The sequence below is a fragment of the Ursus maritimus genome, unplaced genomic scaffold, assembly GCF_017311325.1.
Source record: "Ursus maritimus isolate PB19 unplaced genomic scaffold, ASM1731132v1 scaffold_29, whole genome shotgun sequence".
Taxonomy (NCBI): Eukaryota; Metazoa; Chordata; class Mammalia; order Carnivora; family Ursidae; genus Ursus; species Ursus maritimus.
This window is the reverse complement of record NW_024425452.1, coordinates 27,777,800-27,799,656: the sequence shown is the minus strand read 5'-3', so window position 1 is coordinate 27,799,656 and position 21,857 is coordinate 27,777,800. Positions and strand designations below refer to the sequence as shown.

General features: G+C 40.5%; 1 protein-coding gene across 2 annotated transcripts in view; it reads left to right on the top strand.

Moving 5' to 3' along the window:
* The window catches only part of IMPG1 (interphotoreceptor matrix proteoglycan 1), a 124,715-nt gene that overhangs the window by 30,832 nt on the left and 72,026 nt on the right, over positions 1-21,857 (top strand). For both annotated transcript variants that reach the window (XM_008684841.1, XM_008684840.1), the window contains 6 exons: positions 2,452-2,618; positions 2,887-2,915; positions 7,172-7,236; positions 7,891-7,970; positions 11,851-12,003; positions 18,234-18,292. In XM_008684841.1, the coding sequence (XP_008683063.1) occupies positions 2,452-2,618; positions 2,887-2,915; positions 7,172-7,236; positions 7,891-7,970; positions 11,851-12,003; positions 18,234-18,292 (553 nt within the window). The remainder of the gene's footprint in view (positions 1-2,451; positions 2,619-2,886; positions 2,916-7,171; positions 7,237-7,890; positions 7,971-11,850; positions 12,004-18,233; positions 18,293-21,857) is intronic.

Sequence of the window (21,857 nt, the reverse complement as noted above, 5' to 3'; positions counted from 1 at the left end):
ATTCACTTGCTCTCCACGTGTGCTGACTCCTGTTACTTTCCCGGGTGTGGAAAACTAGATGGCACATTTGAGGTGGAGAGGACTGCACACACTCCTGGTTTTGCGGGTTCTGGTGGCTGCTGGCAAATAACCTGAGCTTCTGTTGGTCTGGAGTTCTCTTTGCCTCTTAAAACAAAAAGTTAAGAAAAATCCAGACGTATAAAAATAAGGAGTGAGGAGGGATAAAGCATAGGAGTAAGAGTCTCCAAACTGGTGTTCTCTCAACTTGCTCCTTCCCCCAACCCCTCCTCTCAGCAGGCAGGCAGAGTTTCTTTAGAAAGTCAGATGATGTCAGCTTCTGCCCCAAAGCCTCCAATTGCTCCCCATTCCTCCTGAGGTAAAAATCAACATATTATAATTGCTTATGACAGATGTCCTATAACTTTTTTCCCTCACGTAATCCTCTAACATAATTTTTATACTATGTACCCCTTTGCATGCTTTTCAGTTAATATCTAAAGTTTTTCATCATAAGTTTAAATAATTGGATAAGATGCAACTTCTGGTGAGTTGTAAATATGGATATTGAAAATAAAACAAAAATTAGAGCATTTGTATGCATCCAGTAGAATCTCCCATAGCTCCTCAATAGTTACCATCGAATACTCCATAGTGTGTGCCTTCATGTACCCTTCTCAACAGTAGGAAGTGCCCCAGGGATCCTTTTTCTTCATATGTCCACATTTCCCTTCCCATTCCCACTTCACAGCCTTATCTTAATGTAATTTATTTTATGCTTGAAAGTCTGTTAGTCGTTACTCTTACATACTTCTCAGTAACAAAAATACGTATATAAATTTAAATTACAGATTTTATTTATTTCCTGCTGCTATAGGCTTTATGCATACAAAGAAATTTCTTCTGGATTCAGTTGCATTTATAATTACTTTTAATATATAACTGATTAAAACAAACAGATACAAATTTAACCAAAAAATTCAAGTAAATTTCCCTTGACAGATAAAATATCAGATACAGGTTTTGTGGATACTAACATTTATAAATACAAATTTAGAACAAGATTTTGGAAGAGGCCAATTTAAATGGAGGGCCTGCAGCTTAGGTTTCAGTAGCTTCAGCCTCTGGATACATGGAGTTGCTATGGTGTTGTTCCTCATATGAGTTCACGTACTATTACTTATTATTCATATTATGTGTTGCCAGAATGAAACTGGACTTAGCATCAATTTTATCCCTATTCTTTTACTTAGTTTCCCTTAAATTCTGAGAAAACTTAAATGTAAATAAGTAGATGGAAACAGACGGGAGTTTTGTTATAGTAATATCTTTATTCTTTAAGTTGCTTCGGCATTATATGCTAACAATCACATCATGATTTGTCATTATTTTTGTTGACTTGTCAGCTGTCATTAGGACTTCTTCTAATGTGTTGAAAGCAAAGAATCAGAAACCCCCTGCTGCAAAAACAAGTGTTGCCCGTCAGCTGAATTCACTTGGTTTCTTAACCTCAACACTACTATTTCACAGGGTCGCTTTGTGTGGCAACCTAAAGGCACTGTGCTGCAGTAAGAAGAGGGAGCGATGACTGGGGAAGGATGTGGGCCAAAGGGAAAGGGGAAAAGGAAAGGTGTGTCCTCAGGGGGACCTACTTTAGGAAAGCAGGATAGGAAAAATGGGACCTAGGTATTGATTCTCTTTAAATTGTCTGTGTGCCTGTTTATCCCCTGAAAAGTCTTTAAATACAGCCAGGTACCTAAGCCCCAGCTTGAAGATTATTGGTCCACAAGGCGCTACACAGGCGCTGTTCCCCTCACCGCACCTTCTGTCCTCATCCTCTTTTATGGTCATCCTTGCTCTGGTCACACTGACCTCTTTGTTGTTCCTTCAGTGTTCAGAGCATTCTCCAGCCTTGAGGCCTTCTCCATACTGCTCAAAAGTCACCTTTTTTTTTTTTTGTTAAAGATTTTATTTATTTATTTGACAGAGAGAGAGACAGCCAGCTAGAGAGGGAACACAAGCAGGGGGAGTGGGACAGGAAGAAGCAGGCTCCCGGCAGAGGAGCCCGATGCGGGGCTCGATCCCAGATCTCCAAAATCACGCCCTGAGCCTAAGGCAGACGCTTAACGACTGAGCCACCCAGGCGCCCCTCAAAAGTCACCTTTATAGTGAGGCCTTCCTCAACTGCCCTATTTTAAACCACAGCCTCTCTCTCTCTCTCTCTCTCTCTCTTTCTCTCTCATATTCCCTGTCTTCCTTCTTTTATTTTTCTCTGTAACACATGGAGGGATTCAATATATATTTATTAAGTGGATTAATTTCCGTGGGCTGTAAATTGGTGTGTCCACATAAGCCATAAAAGAGCGCTCCATGTTCTAAGATCATGCTTGGGCTGGGAAACAGGGATCATCTCAGGATGCGGCGATTTTTGCTCCTAATGGTGCTTCATTGCAGTGTGTCAGGAAGCAGTGTGGGAAGCATATCGGATCTTTCTGGATCGCATCCCTGACCCAGGGGAATACCAGGACTGGGTCAGCCTCTGCCAGCAGGAGACTTTCTGCCTCTTTGACATTGGAAAAAATTTCAGCAATTCGCAGGAGCACCTGGATCTTCTTCAGCAGGTAAGTCTAAACACTGTGCATTTGGAGCACTATCCGAAAAGCTCCCAGACCTCCAGCCCCTGCCCCTTTTCAGTTGGTTTCCACTGCATAAGAATTAGTTGAAGAAATGCTTAGAGATATCTGATAAGGCCAACAAAAGTTTTATTTTTGCAAAATAGCATTGTACAGGCTGGTTGAAGTGAAGTTAAAGGAAAAAGGGGATGAAGATAGACTTTAGTTCTTCAGTTGACATTTTCTCCTGGTAAAATTACTTTTTATCTTTCTGCAGAGAATAAAACAGAGACACCTCCCTGAGAGGTAAGTACCCAAAATAGAGTGCAGCATGCTCTTGACTTTTGAAAGATCATATAATGGAGTGAGACTGAGCTATTGTACCTTTATGGTATTACGTCAGCACTGAGATCTGTGTAGGTTATTCTGACAGACAAACTATGCATATACTGCGCTAAAGATAAATGAGTATATAAAGGGGAAATGGATAGACCCTAAAGACTGAGATAGATGTTGGCACTATGTTTGCAGATAAAATGGATTCCTTACAATGTGTTAAGTATCTAATGTGTTTTTTCACTTATAAGATAGAGAACAATTAAAATAGCTTGATTTTTAGAATTTATGATAAACTATTAGTTACATCAGGAAAATACTAATACAATCAGAAAGCAACCTGCATTAGGGGGGCGCCTGGGTGGCTCAGTCGTTAAGCATCTGCCTTCGGCGCAGGGTGTGACCCGGGGTCCTGGGATCCAGCCCCGCATCAGGCTCCTCTGCTGGGAGCCTGCTTCTTCCTCTCCCACTCTCCCTTCCTGTGTTCCCTCTCTCGCTGGCTGTCTCTCTGTCAAATAAATAAATAAAATCTTTAAAAAAAGAAAGAAAGAAAGCAGCCTGCATTATGAACTCTCATTTGGTATTCTGTAAAGCATTAGTATTTCTCAAACTAAATTACCGAAGCACTGAGCTATATTCTCAACAAGAACTGAATATCAAATAAGAAAATCAAAATGAGAAAAAGCCAAAGAAAAGTACATTAGATAAAATGATTAAAGAAGAGAGACAAACTCTAAACACAAATTACATACATTTTATAACATTTAGAAATCTAATTCTGAAGATAATACTAAGAGAGACACAAACTTGGCTGTATGAAATACTGACAATTCTTCATAATGCTTTTCACATTTGTTCCTTCATTTCTGTTCCCTTTGCCAACAACCTGTTCTAGGACCTTACTAATTTACATTGTGAACAATGTCAAATCTGATCTCCCTAATGGATTTCCCTGCCTCTAACCTCTTCCCCTCCTTAACTTGTATAACCGCTGCTGGATTAATAAGTCTGAAAAATTTCTTACATTGAGCCCTGTTCAATGACTTTCAAGAGATTCCCACATCTTCCTCTTACCCTGTGAATATCCTCTGCGCACTGGTCCCCTCATGCTCTATGTACAGAAGGCCGATTGGTAAGGATAGAGTCACACACACCCTTTGCCCTGACTCCTAGGTAGGACCAGCTAGTGGGGAGCAGGACCCCTCGTCAGAGGGAGAGGAGAGAATGAGGTGAGTGAATTCCTCACCTCCTCTCACCCCCAACTTGCAAAGTCTTCAAGGGCTATTGTCCTACTTCAGCTTCATCTCAGTTCCTGTCAAGCAGCCTTTCCACAGATCCTTCTCTGTCTCTGGTTCATGGTAACTGGACTAAGGGTAGTTTGAGCACCCCACTGTTACCAGCCCTGGAGTACTGCACTCGGCCTTGTGGTTGCTCTCATACTCTTCCCACAACTTAATAAGTAATTCCTTTTTTAAACTTTGCTCAAATTACCCCACAATGAGTGAGCCATCTGTGTCCTGCCAGGCCCTTCACTGAGGTAGAGGCCAAACTCATCAACTGAGGCCTTTCACCCCCTGACCTTTGCAACTTTGCCTCCATTACCCATGATCCCCCTGCTGCCACCACGCCATTCCTCACTGCACACAGACCTTACCCTCCTCATCCTGGACTCTGACCCCTAGCCTTTCCCTATTGCCCAGAAGAACCTGCCTTTTCTACGTTACCTATCCAAATCCTACTCTCCTTCAAGCTCCTAGTGGAGTCCCACCTGGATCCCATGATGTCTGAACAGCCTATTTGAGCCTGCAGCAATATCTCCCTGCTTTAAACTTTGTACTCTTTTTGGCACTTACATTTTTGTTTAATACTTCCTCGCTTTACCCTGTAAGAGTTTTCCTGTAAGAGTTTAAACTCCTCAAGGGCAGGAACCCTTTCATAACTCTTCACCCACCACCACAGACCTGAGCAAAATCCTCATGTATTTTAACTGATGCGTCTATAGAGCCACTCTTTAGAAATTTTAAAAAGTTGTTATGAGAAGAAATAATGCGATTGAGGAAAATCTTAGTACTAGAGTATTAACTTTGTTCACAAGACACAGAGATATTCACTCTTCTTTTTTTTTTTAAAGATTTTATTTATTCATTCAACAGAGATAGAGACAGCCAGAGAGAGAGGGAACACAAGCAGAGGGAGTGGGAGAGGAAGAAGCAGGCTCATAGCGGAGGAGCCTGACGCGGGGCTCGATCCCACAACGCCGGGATCACGCCCTGAGCCGAAGGCAGACGCTTAACTGCTGTGCCACCCAGGCGCCCCGATATTCACTCTTCTGATTTAACTATAGGATGATATTTATTCCTCCATTTTCAAAAAAAAAAAGAAAGAAAGAAAAGAAAACAAAGCAGAGGCCATCCATCCATAAGAAAAAATCCGACAGAATGTACCAAGACTCGATAGAAAAAACATTAAAAATTACAGGAAACAGCTGCCCAAGACAGAAAGAGAAAGAAATAGAATGATCCCATTACACCTGTGTCTACCAACATTGTTAAAAAGAATTGCTAAGGAGCAAGAGGCAAACATTTTACATTAACTATGATTACCAAGTTGGGAAGGGAGGGAAGAAGGGAGGGTGGAAGGCAGGCGGGCAGGCGGGCAGAAAGGCAGGCCTATTATTTCAAACCTTTCTAGGAAGACAAAACAGAAAATCTTCTCACCTGAGTAGCCCATAAATCTGCCAGTTTCAAATGACTTTAAAATAAAAGCCAGTGAAAGAACTCAGTGTCCAGCTTCCCAAATTATAGCTTCTGAGTGATGATGGTCTAGATGGCCATTGTACTGGCAGAATCACGCCCAGTGGCAAAGATGAGGAAATAGCATCTGACACAGGATCCTACATAAAGTGGGCTATTGACTTGTAACTAGTGCCGTACCCAGGACTTTACTCATTATTCCTCTTGGTTACTTTCTTTTTTTACAGCAAGGTAAAACAAGGAGACCAAAATTATAATACGAGGAAAGAGATCTTACTATAAACAAAGTTCTATAAGTGGGGGAAAAAAAGGGAAATTGTCTAAATCACAAATGCTCTAATGTTTTATATGAGATCTTTATAAATATAATATCCATAAAAACTATTTCTTAAGTGTATAGTAAAAGTTATCACTAGAAACAAACAAGAATACCTAGTTCCAAAACAGTCTGAATTTATATTTAGTTTGTGTGCACCAATAGAGTCCTCCATGTTTACATCTATTCTAATTGGTCAGAGCCCATGCCAGGCCAATGGATAATATTTTGTATATCACCTCTCTTAGGACTTTGGAAAATTGGGTGTGTTAGAAATATGTAGGTAGATGGTCCCATTGTCTATAGCCAATCTAGGTGACTCTACAACCCAGAGCACCCTTTGGCCTTCCCATCATCATGAATCATAGAAAAGTGGATCAAATATATTGGTCTCCTATGACTAAATTGTACTAACACAGACACAAGCTAGTAAGACCTGATAGCTTATAGTAACAAACCTTTCAGTGAGTTTCAAAAGTTATCACTACTGCTACTCCTTTCTATATAAAGCTTGCTAGAATGGGCCAACGTTATAACAGACAGCTGTACAACGATGCCCTTGGATTTGCCCTTAGATATCTTCCAGACTGCCACTGCATGGCACTGCAAACCTACCCCACAACTCCTGCAGACAATGGTTGTGTCCAGAATAGGGATTTAATACACCTGCATTACCCAGAAATCCCCCTCTCTCCTATTAACTATAACCACAAGAGTTACTTAAGTAAATAAACTGAAGGACTCTCTGAATTTGCAGGTTTGAGGATCTGAGATTTTAGCAAGAACATTCAGTCATAGATCATGTCATGCAATTATTTTCGATGTCAAGGACACAGTGCAAACACAATGGAACTATAAAACATCAAGCCCCAAAGACTAGTTTTGCTTATGATGAAAATGCTCCCCAGGACCACATGAAAGATGTTTATGGAAAATCCTGGAGTCAAACAACCATTTTCAGAAGTTGCTTCAATTTTCCTTCAATGAAAATACATTTGAAGATTACTTCTATAATGAAAGAAATAAGCAAACCCAGTTTTAAAGGGTTTTTCTCTGATTTTTAGGTCTAATTGAGTATAGGAAAAGTAAATGCATTTCCCCTCTTGTTATCAAGCTCCTTTTCACCACCTCTTCTTTCTTTTCTGCTGTGGTGATAGAAAAGATGAAATATCTACAGAGAAGACATTCGGAGAGCCTGGTGAGACCCGTGTGTTTTCTACAGGTAAGCTTAGTTCTCCACATTCACCTGCTCCTGAACCTTAATTCAAATGATCATGAAAGTATATTGTTGAAAAAGCAATCCTTAATTGAAGCAACAAAATTTATAATGTACTTTCTCAAAGCTAACTGATATTTCTAACTTTATAAAATAAATAAATGCATTGTATAAAACTTGAAAAATCTAGAAAAGAATAAAGGTAAAGCCCAATCACCCATTATCCTACAACTTGGAGACAATCATTACCAATATTTTCAAACAAATAAATTCAGGATAAGTATCTGTCTTGCATCCTTTATATAGTCACAAATGGAAAAATTAACCAGATCTCATTAGCAAAACCATTTAACTGTAACATATCTAGGATAGCACCAAATGAGGACAGAAGAGAAGAATGGAGAATTCAACGAGGATCAAAAGTATGAGTTATATTTTTCTCAAGAACATATTTATGTGATCTTTTTTGTAAATTTTTTATTACGTTTATTAGTCACCCTACAGTATCATACTGATCTTAAAAAAAAAATGAGGTAAGAAGGCACCTTACACATCTGTAAATTCCAGAATGACAGAAAAAGTATATGAAATTTTGACCTTGTTCTAATGTAAACTTCTCCAATCTCATTTTTGTGCTCGTAATGTTTTTCATTTCCACAGATGTTGCCCATGGCTCCCTTGGACCCTTCCCGCTCACTCTGGATGACACACTCCTCAATGCCACCAAGATGCCTACAATAGTAAGAAGTTCTGAGAGTCAATCTAGCTCTTCACATGGCTGTTTTTGTTGTATTAGTAACACAAGAAAAGAGAATGGGTGAATTGGCCATTTAGTATTACTAGTGCTACATTTTTATCACTCCAATTACGAGTCAGTGACTTTGTTCTATTCAGGATTCTTCCTTCCTCTAGGGACTGCGGGAAAAATAGATTGAAAACTAGAATAAGGTGGGAGGAATTGCAAGAAGCAACTTAATTATAAACTCCAGGACAGCAGGGGCCCTTTCCCCCCCAGTACCTAACAGAACCCTCATACCCAGCAGGTACTCAGCAAGCATTTGAACAAATAAATGAATACACCTATCAATCAATCAGTCAATCTCCTTCTCCACTAAAGTGTATTCTCATGCTGACAGTAAGGGTAGAAATTTTGCTTTCAGTTATGGCCAGCATGAATAGGTCAGATAAGTACCAAAATGATTGAAACGCTGCATGTCCTATGGGGAAAAATAAAAACGGTGTTCTCAGGCAAAGAGGAGCACTGGCCACACTACTCTCTGTGTGAAAAGGCATGAAGGAGGAGAGGATATGTTACAGAATTTAATGTCGGTTATCAAAGGGGACATTTTAACTGCTCCAAAATCGTTGAGCCAGACACTTGGTGCTGAAGCTGGGAGACTCTGTCCTCCTTATTCAGGAGTGACAGGGTTATGGCAGCACGAGATGGGCAGCAAGTTCAGAAGGGGGCAGGAGTATAGGGGTGATACATCCGAGCCCATATCTTTTCATCCTTACGCTACCACTGCAACCAGACAACTTTCCTGTGGTCTGTGAGACTTCACTAGCTTTTCCTCTCCTGGGAACCTACCCGCAAGGCACGGGGGTCAAAGCCCAGGTGGTGAGGACGAGAAGGACAAGAAGTTCAGTCTCACCAGCTCTAGATGAAAATTCAGGGACGAGAACCCCGCTGGCCCTTCTATCTGGCCTGTAGGCCAGATGGCTGCTGATTTGCTGGAACTATTGCTATGAACAAAGAATTAAAATGTTCTCTTTTTCTCAAAAATACTATTCCATGAAGAGCAAAAAGTGCTGTTGGAAAAAATTATTGAGATTAAATGTATTCACTCTAAAATTTCAAAGTCAGCTCTTGTTTGCCTTCTCTTTTCTCACATTACTTGTGTCCCATATTCTTCAAAATCCAGTATAGATCCCCCCCTTCTGCAGCAAATATCCCCTGAACATTTCATTGCATATTCACCACATCCTCTCTTATCCTTTTTACCACCCGCATCTATCACTTACTCTTTCATTCACCAGCGTTTTACTAAAATCCTCTGATGTGCCAGATAATTGGGGTGTGTGCCGAAGATCCTAAGACGAATAAGACGCAGTTCCTGCCTAAGTACAACAAAATAATCTAAATGCTGTACTTGAAGATGGCAGATGTATAGAACGGAACAAAATGATAGACCAGAACAGGTTGCCAAGGATGTGACCGCCAGTCATGTATATTCACAGAGAATTTTGTGCAAAAGTGGCCACTTTTTTTTTTTTTTAACTTTGGGAGATTTAATGAAGTGTGAGAATTGTACTGGATTCAAGAGATTATATGTGGGGTGACAAGATTAGCATATAAAAAGACCCTAGGTGAGTATGGCATAGGTATTAAATGAGAAATTCAAATATTATTCACTGCTTTAGGCGATTAGAGGAGGCAAAGATTTCTGCCCTAAATGATCAGAGGAAATATTATTTTAAATGAACCATAAAATATTAGTAAGAAGTAAAAAGAGTGTGTGTGTGTGTGTGTGTGTGTGTGTGTGTCTGTGTCTGTGTCTGTGTCCCTGTGTTTTAGTGCTGGAGGTGAGTATGGGGAGCAGTGAGGAGGATCTTCAGTCAGGAGATTAGCACAAGTGATGTGTTATTTCATCAACAGTGAACAAGCTATCTGGTAGTCAGTGCAGGGAGAAATGACAGACTATAATTGTTCAAGCAGCAACAATTCCATTTACAATTGTATCAAAAAAAAAAAAAAAGATGCCTAGGAATAAACCTAACCAAAGAGGTGAAAAACCTGTACTCTGAAAACTATAAAACACTGATTAAAGAAACTGAAGATGACACAAAGACATGGAAAGGCATTCCTTGCTCATAGATTGGAAGAATAAATATTGTTAAAATGTCTATACTACCCAAAGCAATCTATACATTTAATGCAATCCCTATCAAAATACCAATAGCATTTTTCATAGAGCTAGAACAAAGAATCTTAAAATTTGTATGGAACCACAGAAGACCCCAAATAGCCAAAGCTATCTTGAAAAAGAAGAGCAAAGCTGGAGGCATCATAATCCTGGACTTCAAGTTATATTACAAAGCTGTAGTAATCAAAACAGTATGGTACTGGCACAAAAATAGACATATAGCTCAATGGAACAGAATTGAAAACCCAGAAATAAACCCACAACTATATGGTCAACTAATCTTCGACAAAGCAGGAAAGAATATCCAATGGGAAAAGGACAGTCTCTTCAACAAATAGTGTTGGGAAAACTGGACAGCAACATGCAAAAGAAAGAAATTAGACCAATTTAGCATACCATACACAAAAATAACTTCAAAATGTATTAAAGACCTAAATGTGAGACAGGAAACCATAAAAATCCTAGAAGGAAATATAGGCAGTAACCTCTTTGACATCAGCCATCACAACTTATTTCTAGATATGTCTCCTGAGGTAAGGGAAATAGGAGCAAAAATAAACTATTGGGACTACATCAAAATAAAAAGCTTGTACACAGCAAGGAGAACAATCAATAAAACTAAAAGATAGCCTACGGAATGGGAGAAGATATTTGTAAATGGCATATCTGATAAAAGGTTAGTATCCAGAGTATATAAAGAACTTATAAAACTCAACACCCAAAAAACAAATAATCCAATTTTTAAAAAGGCAGAAGACATGAACAGACATTTTTCCAAAGAAGACATACAGATGGCCAAGAGAAACATCACTTGTCATCAGGGAAATGCAAATCAAAACCACAATGAGATATCACCTCACAACTGTCAGTATGGCTAAAATCAACAACACAAGAAATAATAGGTGTTGGCAAGGACGTGGAGAAAAAGGAGCCCTCTTGAACTATTGGTGGGAATGCAAATTGGTGGAGTCACTCTGGAGAACAATATGGAGGTTCCTCAAAAAGTTAAAAATAGAACTACCCTATGATCCAATAATTGCACTATTGGGTATTTATCCAAATAACACAAAAACATTAATTCAAATGGATACATGCACCCCTATGTTTATAGCAGCAATATTTACAATAGCCAAATTATGGAAACAGCCCAAATATCTATCAGCTGATGAATGGATAAAGAAGATGTGGTGTATATATATATATGCAATGGAATATTCTTCAGCCATAAAAAAGAATGAAATCTTGCCATTTGCAAGGATGTGGGTGGAGCTAGAGAGTATTATGCTAAGCAAAATAAGTCAGAGAAAGACAAATACCATATGATTTCACTCACACGTGGAATTTAAGAAACAAAACAAAGGAGCAAAGGGAAAAAGAAAGAGAGAGAAACCAAGAAACAGACTCTTAACTATAGAGAAGAAACTGATGGAAACCAGAGAGGAGGTGGGTTGAGGGATGGGTGAAACAGGTGATGGGGATTAGGGAGTGCACTTGTCATGATGAGCACAGGGTGATGTATGGCAGTGTTGAATCACTGTGTTGTACACCTGAAACACTTCTTGAGACAATATCAATATATATTATTTAATATTGCCATATGCCATATTTAATATTGCCATATGCCATATTTAATATTGCCATATGCCATATTGCCATATGCCATATGCTAATAGAAGACTTTGATTTTTTAATTTAGGAAAGAAAAGCAGAATCCACTAAGGTACCCGAGGGCCCACTGGAGCAGAAGGTGGAGCTGAGCATCACACTGGCAAACCAGAAGTTCAAGGCAGAACTCACGGACTCCCAGTCCCCATATTATCAGGAGCTGGCAGCGAAGTCTCAACTCCAGGTACGTGAACCCACCCCACACAACCACAGCCAAGTCAACAATCAGAATCTGAGAGCCAACAGGACTTAACCCCTTTGAACTAACAGTTTCAACTTCTTGTAACTAGACATTCATTTTTAGCCATTAGAAAGAAGGAAAAAGTGCAACAGGTCCCAAAATGTTAGGGCAAATGAATCTCTAGAAGTTTTTCTATTCCAGCTTTTCTATCTATACTTACATTTAGGTTTTCTTTAAATAGTAGGTTTTGGGGGCACCTGGGTGGTTCAGTAGTTAAGCGTCTGCCTTCGGCTCAGGGCGTGATCCCGGCGTTCTGGGATCGAGCCCCACATCAGGCTCTTCCGCTGGGAGCCTGCTTCTTCCTCTCCCACTCCCCCTGCTTGTGTTCCCTCTCTCACTGGCTGTGTCTCTCTCTCTCTGTCAAATAAATAAATAAAATCTTTAATTAATAAATAAATAAATAAATAAATAGTAGGTTTTTAAATCTCCTTTAACTGAAAGTCACTAAGCACATATTCTATAGCACCAGCTAGGGAATATGCCTGATTAAAATATGAATTTTTAACACATATGTGTCTTACATAATATTTCCACTTTTGCGATTTGATGCAATTTAAAGCCATGACATTTTTCATGGGTGACCGTGAAGGGCAATCATGTTGTCCATGCCATCCAGTCAACTTAGGAGCTGCCCCAAGATGTCACTTCCATCTCTGACCGTCATCACCTCTGCCCACCTCTTCATTTACCTCAGGATGAATCCAAACCACTGTGCTGACTCTGGCATCTACACACCGTGATAAGAGCCCTGCCTTCCTTTCCAGCTTCACCTTCACACTAGCTCCTTCCCATCCCCCTCCCTTACACACTACTTTACAGGAAATGGAAACTGCTTGCAAATCTCCTCACCTTTAGCCTTTCCATATGCTGCCTCCTCCATCTGTGGTGTTGTTTCCCTGTGTTTCATTTTACAAACTTCATCAAGGAAAGTTCTCTCCACCCATCCTGGGTAGGTACCTCCCCTCCGAGCTAACACACGGTGCCCACTACTGTCACAACAGTTATCACCCTGTCTTGAGATTGTTTACACATCTATGGCCTTTGTTGTCTCCGTTTCTCCCTCTTCACCCAACACCCTCACTGCCTTCAGCCTCTGGGACTCCCCTTGAGGGTGGGAACAGTTTCTTTATTTCTGAAGACTTATCTCCTAATGCGGAGCTTGGGATGCAGTTAAATATTCAGTAATTGTAGAAATGCAGCTGAAAATAGATGCTTTCATAAGATAGCATAACCATGAACTACATTTATGGACAGCCCAAACATCTCACACAGCATGGCCAGGGAACGCACAGGCCCCTACTTCTCATACGTGGAGGATTCAAGGCTTACCTCCTCTCAACTGGAGAGAAGATGAATAAGCAAAAATTTTAAACCTCCAACCACTCCCTGCATCACCATTCAGTCAATAAAATGTAGAGAATCATTTCTACAAACTTCAAAGAGAAAGCGTCAGCATGGGTGTTTATGAACCAGGGAAGTACTTAGACATGGATTATTAGATAGAATGAATTAAAGAATAGTCTGTTAACTTCCTATTTGTTCTTCGAAATATTCTTTCAGAAAGTTCTTAGTATAGTCAGAGTATCTTCAAAATTGGATAGTTGGCCAAGCAGCCTGGCACCAGAACCCTGTTCTTAACCATTATACTATACTTCCTATTCTTCCCAAATAAATCTCTGTGAGGCAGAGGTTTTTGTACCAGCATCAAATAAACATGTCCATTCTAGACTCTGAAAACCTTATTAGCCAAAAGGCTATGTCTTGCTCGGTCTTGTTCCAGAGACCCATCACATCAGTCCTGCTGGTTCCTCTGCACGGTTGCTGGCTTCTCTGAAATGGAGCCCCTCTGCTTAGAGCTTCTGTTCCCTTTCCAGGCTCCTGAGCAATCCAGACCACTCGCGGCCTGCCAGCCCATAACTACCCAGCTCCACCACAGCCCATACTTGCATTAGCACAGCCATTCAGGCCTAATCAGGAATTAATGGACAGTGCTTTGCAGTAATTTAATTTCCACAATAAACCTAATGAGCAATTTAATACAAATGTCAAAAGGAATGCTTAGTTGTTGTCTGAATGCTTTCTCCTGTGCAAACATTCACGAGAACTCAACACGGCTGCCTTTTTATAGCCCCGTTAACATACATTCCAGCAGAATCAGGGAGGCCCCTGTGCAGTTAGTATTATTAATAAGGTTAACCGGGCACTTAATTAGCAATTTAGTGGTTAGCACTCCATGATTGGAAGGTCCCCAGAAGATTATTTAGCAGAATTAACTGAAGGCCTTTGTCATCTCCTCCCTGAGATGCCTTCTGCACCCTCCTAAGCAGAGCTGACTCTTAATCAATCACAGGCAGGTTCACAAAGAGGACATGGACAACAGGTAAAATTCCCCTCCATCAGAGCCAGTACCGTGGAGCACTCCTGGAGGGGAGGACGGCTCTGCCTGGAGATGTTCCCTGCTGCAGCTGTGGGCTTCTCTGGAGTGCTTGATTGATTGTTTTCACCTGTATAACAGCATCTCGGCTATCCCGGACAAGAAAGAGGAACAAGTCAGTGTCTGAATCTTCTGCTCCAGAAACTGCTGCTCACACTAAAGCATCCAGTCCCCGGTGTTGTTACTGGAATGGCATAACAAATGCCTCGTGGCCCCAGAGCTATTTGTCACGGGAGGCCAGAACAGACCTGAAGCACGTACACAGCTCCTTCCTACCTGCCCCCATAATAAAGACCAGATCCACATAACCTAAACTCCTAGCTCTCCCCTGTTAGGCCTGTGGTGGGGGTGGTAGCGGAGGCACAGAAACTTATTACTCAGGCTCCCTGCCCCTACCCCTATGCAGACCCTCACGCTGTCCTTCCCCTCATTGAGTCCTTCAAAAGCAACTGACTGAAGGCTTGCTCTGTCTGTTCTTGTCAGGCTCCATGGCAGGTGGCCACTGAGGAAGTAAAAGAAAAGTGGGCTATCAAGGAGCTAGTAATCCAGTAGGGGAGATAGAGACTGAGTAAATCAATAATACACTATCATCAACTCTTTGCCCATTGTGTGTGAGGCACTTATTAGTTATTCCTTACAGGAGCCTCACAATTTAGGTATTGTTATCCCTTTTTGGCTAAGGAGATCAGATTCAGAGAGACGAAGCAATAAACTCAAGGCCTTACAGCTAGAAAGTAGCAGAACCAATATTTAAACTCAAGCCTACACAGCTACCTCATCACCTAAAAGCTGGCCTACCTTCATCACTGCAGTTACCATATACTCAAGGGATGAAAACTATTTTTAACATTGGTGCAAGAAAATATGATTTAGGAGGTGAAGCAGTCTGCTGGAAAAAGAAATCCGTGATGCATTTCAAAGCCCAGTGTAAGTGATTTGGGGATTATCTCTGCATCACTGCCCTAGTCCTTGGCATAGATAATGTAGAGTCAGGAGTAGTTTGAGATACAGTGACAATGCAGTGGCACGTAGATGAGTTTAGAGAATGAAGAAAGGTGCTCAAGTCAATTAAACAAAATTTGCTGTGTCCCTACTATGTGGATGAAGATCTGCTAGGTACTGGGAGAGAGGGACATAAAGATGAATAAATAAGACATGGTCCCTGAGCCCAAGGAGTGTAATCTCAGTGAGGGAGACATCATGCAGCTCATAGACTGTTTTATGGGACATACTGTAATAAGTTCTGGAGTAGTAGGGAGAAGAAGTAATTCAGCCTGGCTTCAGGGCTATACAGATGCTTTTCAATAGAGAATGTGTTTGGGACACCTGGGTGGCTCAGTCGGTTAAGCATCTGCCTTTGGCCCAAGTTCTGATCTCAGGGTCCTGGGATTGAGCCCCACATCAGGCTTCCTGCTCAGCAGGGAGCCTGCTTCTCCCCCTGCTCATGCTCTCTGCTCACTCTCTTCCCCGCCTCTCTTTCTCATTCTCTCCCCCCCACCACTCTCCTTTTATCTCTCTCTCTCAAATAAATAAATACAATCTTTAAAAAAAATAGAGAATGCATTTGAGTTGGTTTTGAAAGATGGGGGCGTGGGCAGTCAATAAGCAGAAGGTAGAAGTTGCATCTTGGGTTAAAGAGGGAAAAAGTCATAGACGTCTGGAGGAAGTACATGTTGTATTTGAGGAGAGATAGGCCTTAGTTTAGTGAGACTAGGGAATACAGTATTGGCCAAGGAGCTAATGATGGCAGGAAGAACAAATGAAAAAGTACTTGGGGAATGGGGGGGAGTAGAATGTAGAGGGTCTTAAATGCCATTCTAAAGAATTGGACCTTCTTCAATGCAGCCCATCAAGGGATTTTTCGTGAAGAACAACAGATATGGAATGATTACCTTGGAAATAAAAAGGTAGTCAAGGAGACATCTCCTCCTTTCCTCCTGCCCCAACATATCCCTCCCCAAAATTTCTCCTTCCTTTCCGCACACACACCCAGAAAACCATTTCTGCAAAAAGGAGGGGAGATGGGGAGGGTACCCCTGCCATGGGAATAAGAACATGGTGGAAACAAAATGTATATGATATTCAAACCACCAGGAGTTGGTGACTGGATGTGAAGGAAGGTATTAGTGTTGCTGGGTTTTCTGGCATCGAGGATGCACAAAAAGTGTTTATGAACCTGGCTAGGATAGCCCAGGATGAAAGGCAGACTTGGAAAGAAGAGAATGACTCTGGTTTGGACACGTTTAATTAGTGACCAAGTTGGGATATTCATGTTTAGAACTCAAAGCTATGTCTCAGGTGATCACTGAAGCCATGGGAGAAAAGGAGATCCCCCGAGGAGGCGGGGACCGTGCCAGGTCCCTGCTTACCTGTTCAGCCTCACTTTCACCCTGCTCTCCCCTCCAAGCTTCACTACTAAGCTATCCCTCCTCTTGGTCTCGCCTCCCAGCATGCACAGGAGTAAGCTGGATGGGGCAGTGCCCATCGATGTGGCAGTGTGTCCCCAGAGCCTAGCAGGTACCTACAGTCAACCTTACTGAATAAATGGGAGAGTGAGATAAAGGCCGAGAATGCAAACTTCCAGAGTCTTTATATTTAAAGTAGAGAGCGCAGACAAGAATAAGATGGAGTAAAGAAGACTGAGAAAGTGGTCCTAGAGATAGAAGAAGAACCCGAAAAAAAAGCAGGCACACCATGGAAGAGGAATGGAAAATGCCACTGGATTTGGAGAGAGCCAAGAGCCAACAGCCTGGAGAAAACCCTCCCTTCTGGGCAAATCCAGAGGCAGAAGCCAGATTGTAGTGGGTCAGGAGTCATTGAGTATAGCAATTGTAAAATACTGATAATATGCCTCATTAGCAAGGTCAAACTAATCAAGAAAATTTATTGTAAAATCCACATAAATCTACATGTGAATCTAACCTATCAGAGTCTGCTTGTGCCATTTTATTTAGTTACGGCAGCCATTTTGATTTTAGTAATCTCTTTAACATTATATTTTCCAAATCATCTCATTCAACTCAGAAAATGTAATAGTCATTCTGTGTGTATAAATAAAAATACTGTGGGGTGCCTGGGTGGCTCCGTCGTTAAGCATCTGCGTTCAGCTCAGGGCATGATCCCGGAGTCCTGGGATCGAGCCCCAACATCGGGCTCCATGCTCCGCTGGGAGCCTGCTTCTTCCTCTCCCACTCCCCCTGCTTGTGTTCCCTTTCTCGCTGGCTGTCTCTCTCTCCGTTAAATAAGTGAATAAAATCTTTAATAAATAAATAAATAAAAATACTGCAGCCAAAAGAGTTTCTTCCAAGTACCACCTTAAAGTTATTTCATATTCTATTTAAAGTAACCATTAAGGCAGATTAGAATTACCCAATTGCAGCTTTTTTTTTTTTTTTTTAAGAGAGAGAGAGAATGCAGGGTGGGGAGGAGCAAAGGGAGATAGAGAATCTTAAGCAGGCTCCACTGAGATCATGATCTGAACCAAAATCAAGAGTCAGATGTTTAAACAACTGACCCATCGAGGCACCCCCCAATTGCAGCTTTTTAAGTAAATATCAAAACACTTTCCTCTGGGTTTCAGAAATAACTAAGAACAAAAAATTTGGCCTCAATAGTTGCTTCGATTTTCCATTTTCATGTTTTTCCCAGAACTCATCAAAAGTGTTTAGACTTTTTCAGTTAGGTAAGATCTGACCCAGTAGAGCCAAAGAATGTTTCATAAATTTCTTTCTTTCTGCAGATGCAAAAGGTATTTAAGAAACTTCCAGGATTCAAAGAAATCCATGTGCTAGGATTTAGGTAAGTAAGAGAATCAGACTCTTCTCAATTTTTAAATTACTTTCTCTCTGTCCTCTTTTAAAAGCAGTGTCATGAGGATTATAAGGTTCCTTTCCCCCTAGTTGTTTAGCTCTGTCAAATCCTGAAAACTGAATGCATTTCAGATAAAGGAATTGTCTAATTAGAACATGACTCTAGGTGATTTTTTTAAGGGGTAACACAGGAGCTGTATTCCTTCCTCCCTCTGGAGTCAGAAACACTGCTCTCTGCAGAGAGCTCATCTGCTGTCCTAGGCAATGTTATTAACGAACCTCTTAGGAGAACACCTCAGTAGAGACAGGTCAAAAGAAGTAGCAATTAGTTACCTTAGTGTCTGATTGCCTGGTTCCCTGTTGAATGCTAAATATCATCATTATTGAAACAAATCAGGCTGACCCTAGGGAATCAGGTGAAACTAATAAAAAGTAGTACTTAGGAGATAAGGAAGTTGAAGGAATGGGGTAGAAAGGGACAGAGGTGGAAGCAACACTTCCCAAAATATTCCTTTTATTATCATTTTGACGTCTGAACTGTAGTAATGCATTACCATGTGAAAATTATTAAATTAACAATTTTAAATAAAGGAAATGAAATTGAAGAATAGTGCCATGCTAAAGCAGGATTATATTCCCGTGGCTTCCCCACAAACAGGCCTATATCCATTAACATCTCAGTGCTGGAATCTGGGTGGGTTCATGATTTTTGGTAAGAAGTTTTGCATCCTCTTTCTAAGTTCTCATTCAAAACATCTACAGGTAGGGTCAAAATATGATTATTTTTTTAAATTGCCACAGGGTATGTGCAGCCCTGGCGTGTCAGACCGAGATTCCCTGCCCCAAGGAGGGATTTGTAAAGTGGGTAGAGAAGGCCTCCCCCAGAGTACTTCCTGGCCCCTCCACTCTCTGTTGTCTTAAAGCTAGAAAGTGCCCAGAGCAAGTTTCCGCACTCAAAGAATAGCTTCTGGACGAGCTCCACTGGTTTTTTCCTTTCAAAGCTATCAGACCCCTCTGATTTGTATGACTCCAGAGGAAGAAAGTATTGAAAAGTGAAGGTTATAAAAGATGAAACCCTTAATATGTACCACAGCAGACTCATTTTTCTTTATTTCAAGAAGCTGCTCCACAATATCCCACGTGAAATCAGATGGATTAGAGAGAAATAAAAGGTGATGGTAGAATATTCTGCATAGATGGCAAGGTCTTCTGGACAAGCCACTGCAGCTAAAGAGCAGATGTTTCATTTAAAGCTGAAGGAAATGATACGAACAGTCCTCTTGCGGAATGTTCAAATTGCTCGTTATGCCCTCCCTTCAAATGAATGAAAAACTAATAATAAAAAAAAAATCTATTTCAGAAGAAAATGAAAATGTTAGGATGATGAAATTTCACAAGGTAAAAAAGGTATATCCACTGAAGCTGCATCTTTCCCATGTGTTTCTCTCTGTAAAACTTTATTCTTAATTCTGCCAAAGATGCTTATAAAGTAAATTTGACCATATATTCCCAACGATTTCCATTATGGAATGAATATTTAGTCTCCCAGAAAACATTTTGACCCGGAATACTATAAACAATATGCTTATGAGTGTGGCAAGGTTTTAATCATAACTAGCAATGCTCAGAATATTGTAAAGTAAATTTAGTATGAAGGAAATTGCTTTCTCATGGAGCCGGATCCCCTAAAACCCTACGAATCTCCTGATACTGTCTTTATGTCAGCTCATTTGGATAAAACCTGATCTACAGTTTAATAAGTACGTTTTTTATTAGTGACCTCATTTGATTCTCCCAACACACCTGGGAAGTTGTGAGGACAGATATTTATCAACACAACTATAAGGGCGAACAGAAAAAGATCCACTTTAAATACTGCTTTATCTCTTATAGCGAATATGGGAAACTATTAACAATCATTTAATCTAATTGGAGGGTATACTCTTTCAAAGACTAGTTCATAAATGTCCATAGCAGCTTTATTTGGAATAGCTGAGGACTGGAAACAACCCAAATGTCCATCAACAGAGCAATAGATAGCACAAATTGTGGAATATTGTTACCATAGACTACTACTCAGCAGAGGAAGGATTAGAATATACGACAATTAGAATATACAACAATATGGGTTCATCTCAAAATGCCTATGTTGAGTGAAAGAAGCCAGAGGAAAAGGAAAGTATTATGATTCCACTTATATGTAACTCTAGAACACACAAACTAATCTGTAAGGACAGAAAACAGATCAGTAGTTGCTTGGGGAGGGTCAGACAGAAAGGATGGGAGGGAAGGGTTTCAAAGGGGCATGAGTAAAACTTTGGGAGGAATTAATTTGATTGTGGTAATGGTTGCACAGGTGTATAGTGTCAAACTTACCAAACTGTACACCTTCAACATGTCCGGTTTATTTCATGACAATTATATTTCAATGCAATATTTTTTTTAATGAGCAGGACCACGGTGTCGGCTCACGGAGCCCTGCCTCTCACCAAACTATAAGTCACTGCTGAAAGAAGCAAGAGGCAGGCCCTAAATGAATGTCTAGTTGGTACAGAAGTCCCTCCCACAGAGCATCCCCAGTGAGTGGTCATAGATTCTCCCCTGCTTCTACAGAAGCAAAGTAGTAGCGACGTCTATTTCAGTCATATTTTATCAAGGGATAAAAGTTAAAAGAATTCATACTCCAGGCAGAAAGAACAGCAGCACAAATCCCATCACATGTATAGAGTGTCTTTGTCAACAAAGATCATCTGAAATGTAAAATGAGAAACCTGAATATAGATTCTAAACTAAATTCATACATATGCCCAGAGAAGTCCAAAATATTTGTCAGTTTGATGACCAAATGGCCTCTTTTGAGGCTTAAGCAGGTAGTGGCAAGGCAAAGGGGTCCAGGCTTGAAGTCAAGCAGGACAGGGTTTGAATCCTGGCTCTGCCACCTTTCAGCTAACAACTTCCTCTGTGTGTGTGTGTGTGTGTGTTCCTTTTTCTGTAAAATGGGGATTGTGTTGTTGAAAAGATTAAATGAGGATGCATATAAACTGCCTGGTGCGGACCACCCACTCAGTAAACAGGTGTTTATTTTTCTTGCAACCTGTTCCGTGATGAATTATACCATTCCCTCAAGGCTTACTGATTAAGGCAATTTGAAAAATAATCAGTCAACAAAACACCAGTTCCAGTGTCCAATCTCAAATAAATTACCTGCAGGATTAAATTAATCATTTAATGCTACTCAGAGGGTGAAAAATTCATTTATAAAATACTTTCTTTAAAAACTTCCTGGCACCAGCACCACCCAAAATGTAAGATGCAAATGTGTATTTGCCACCTCTTTGGGACGAATATGAAGAAATCAAAGAGTTTACAAAGAGAACCAAAGTACATGTTGAACACTACATCTGAGACAAATGATGTACTATATGTTGGCTAATTGAATTTAAGTAAAAAATAAAAATAAAAACTATATACAATCTTTGAACTAAGATTGAATCCTATTCAGAAACATCATATAATTCTGTTTACTTCCTGAGATTTATATGGCTCTCAAAATC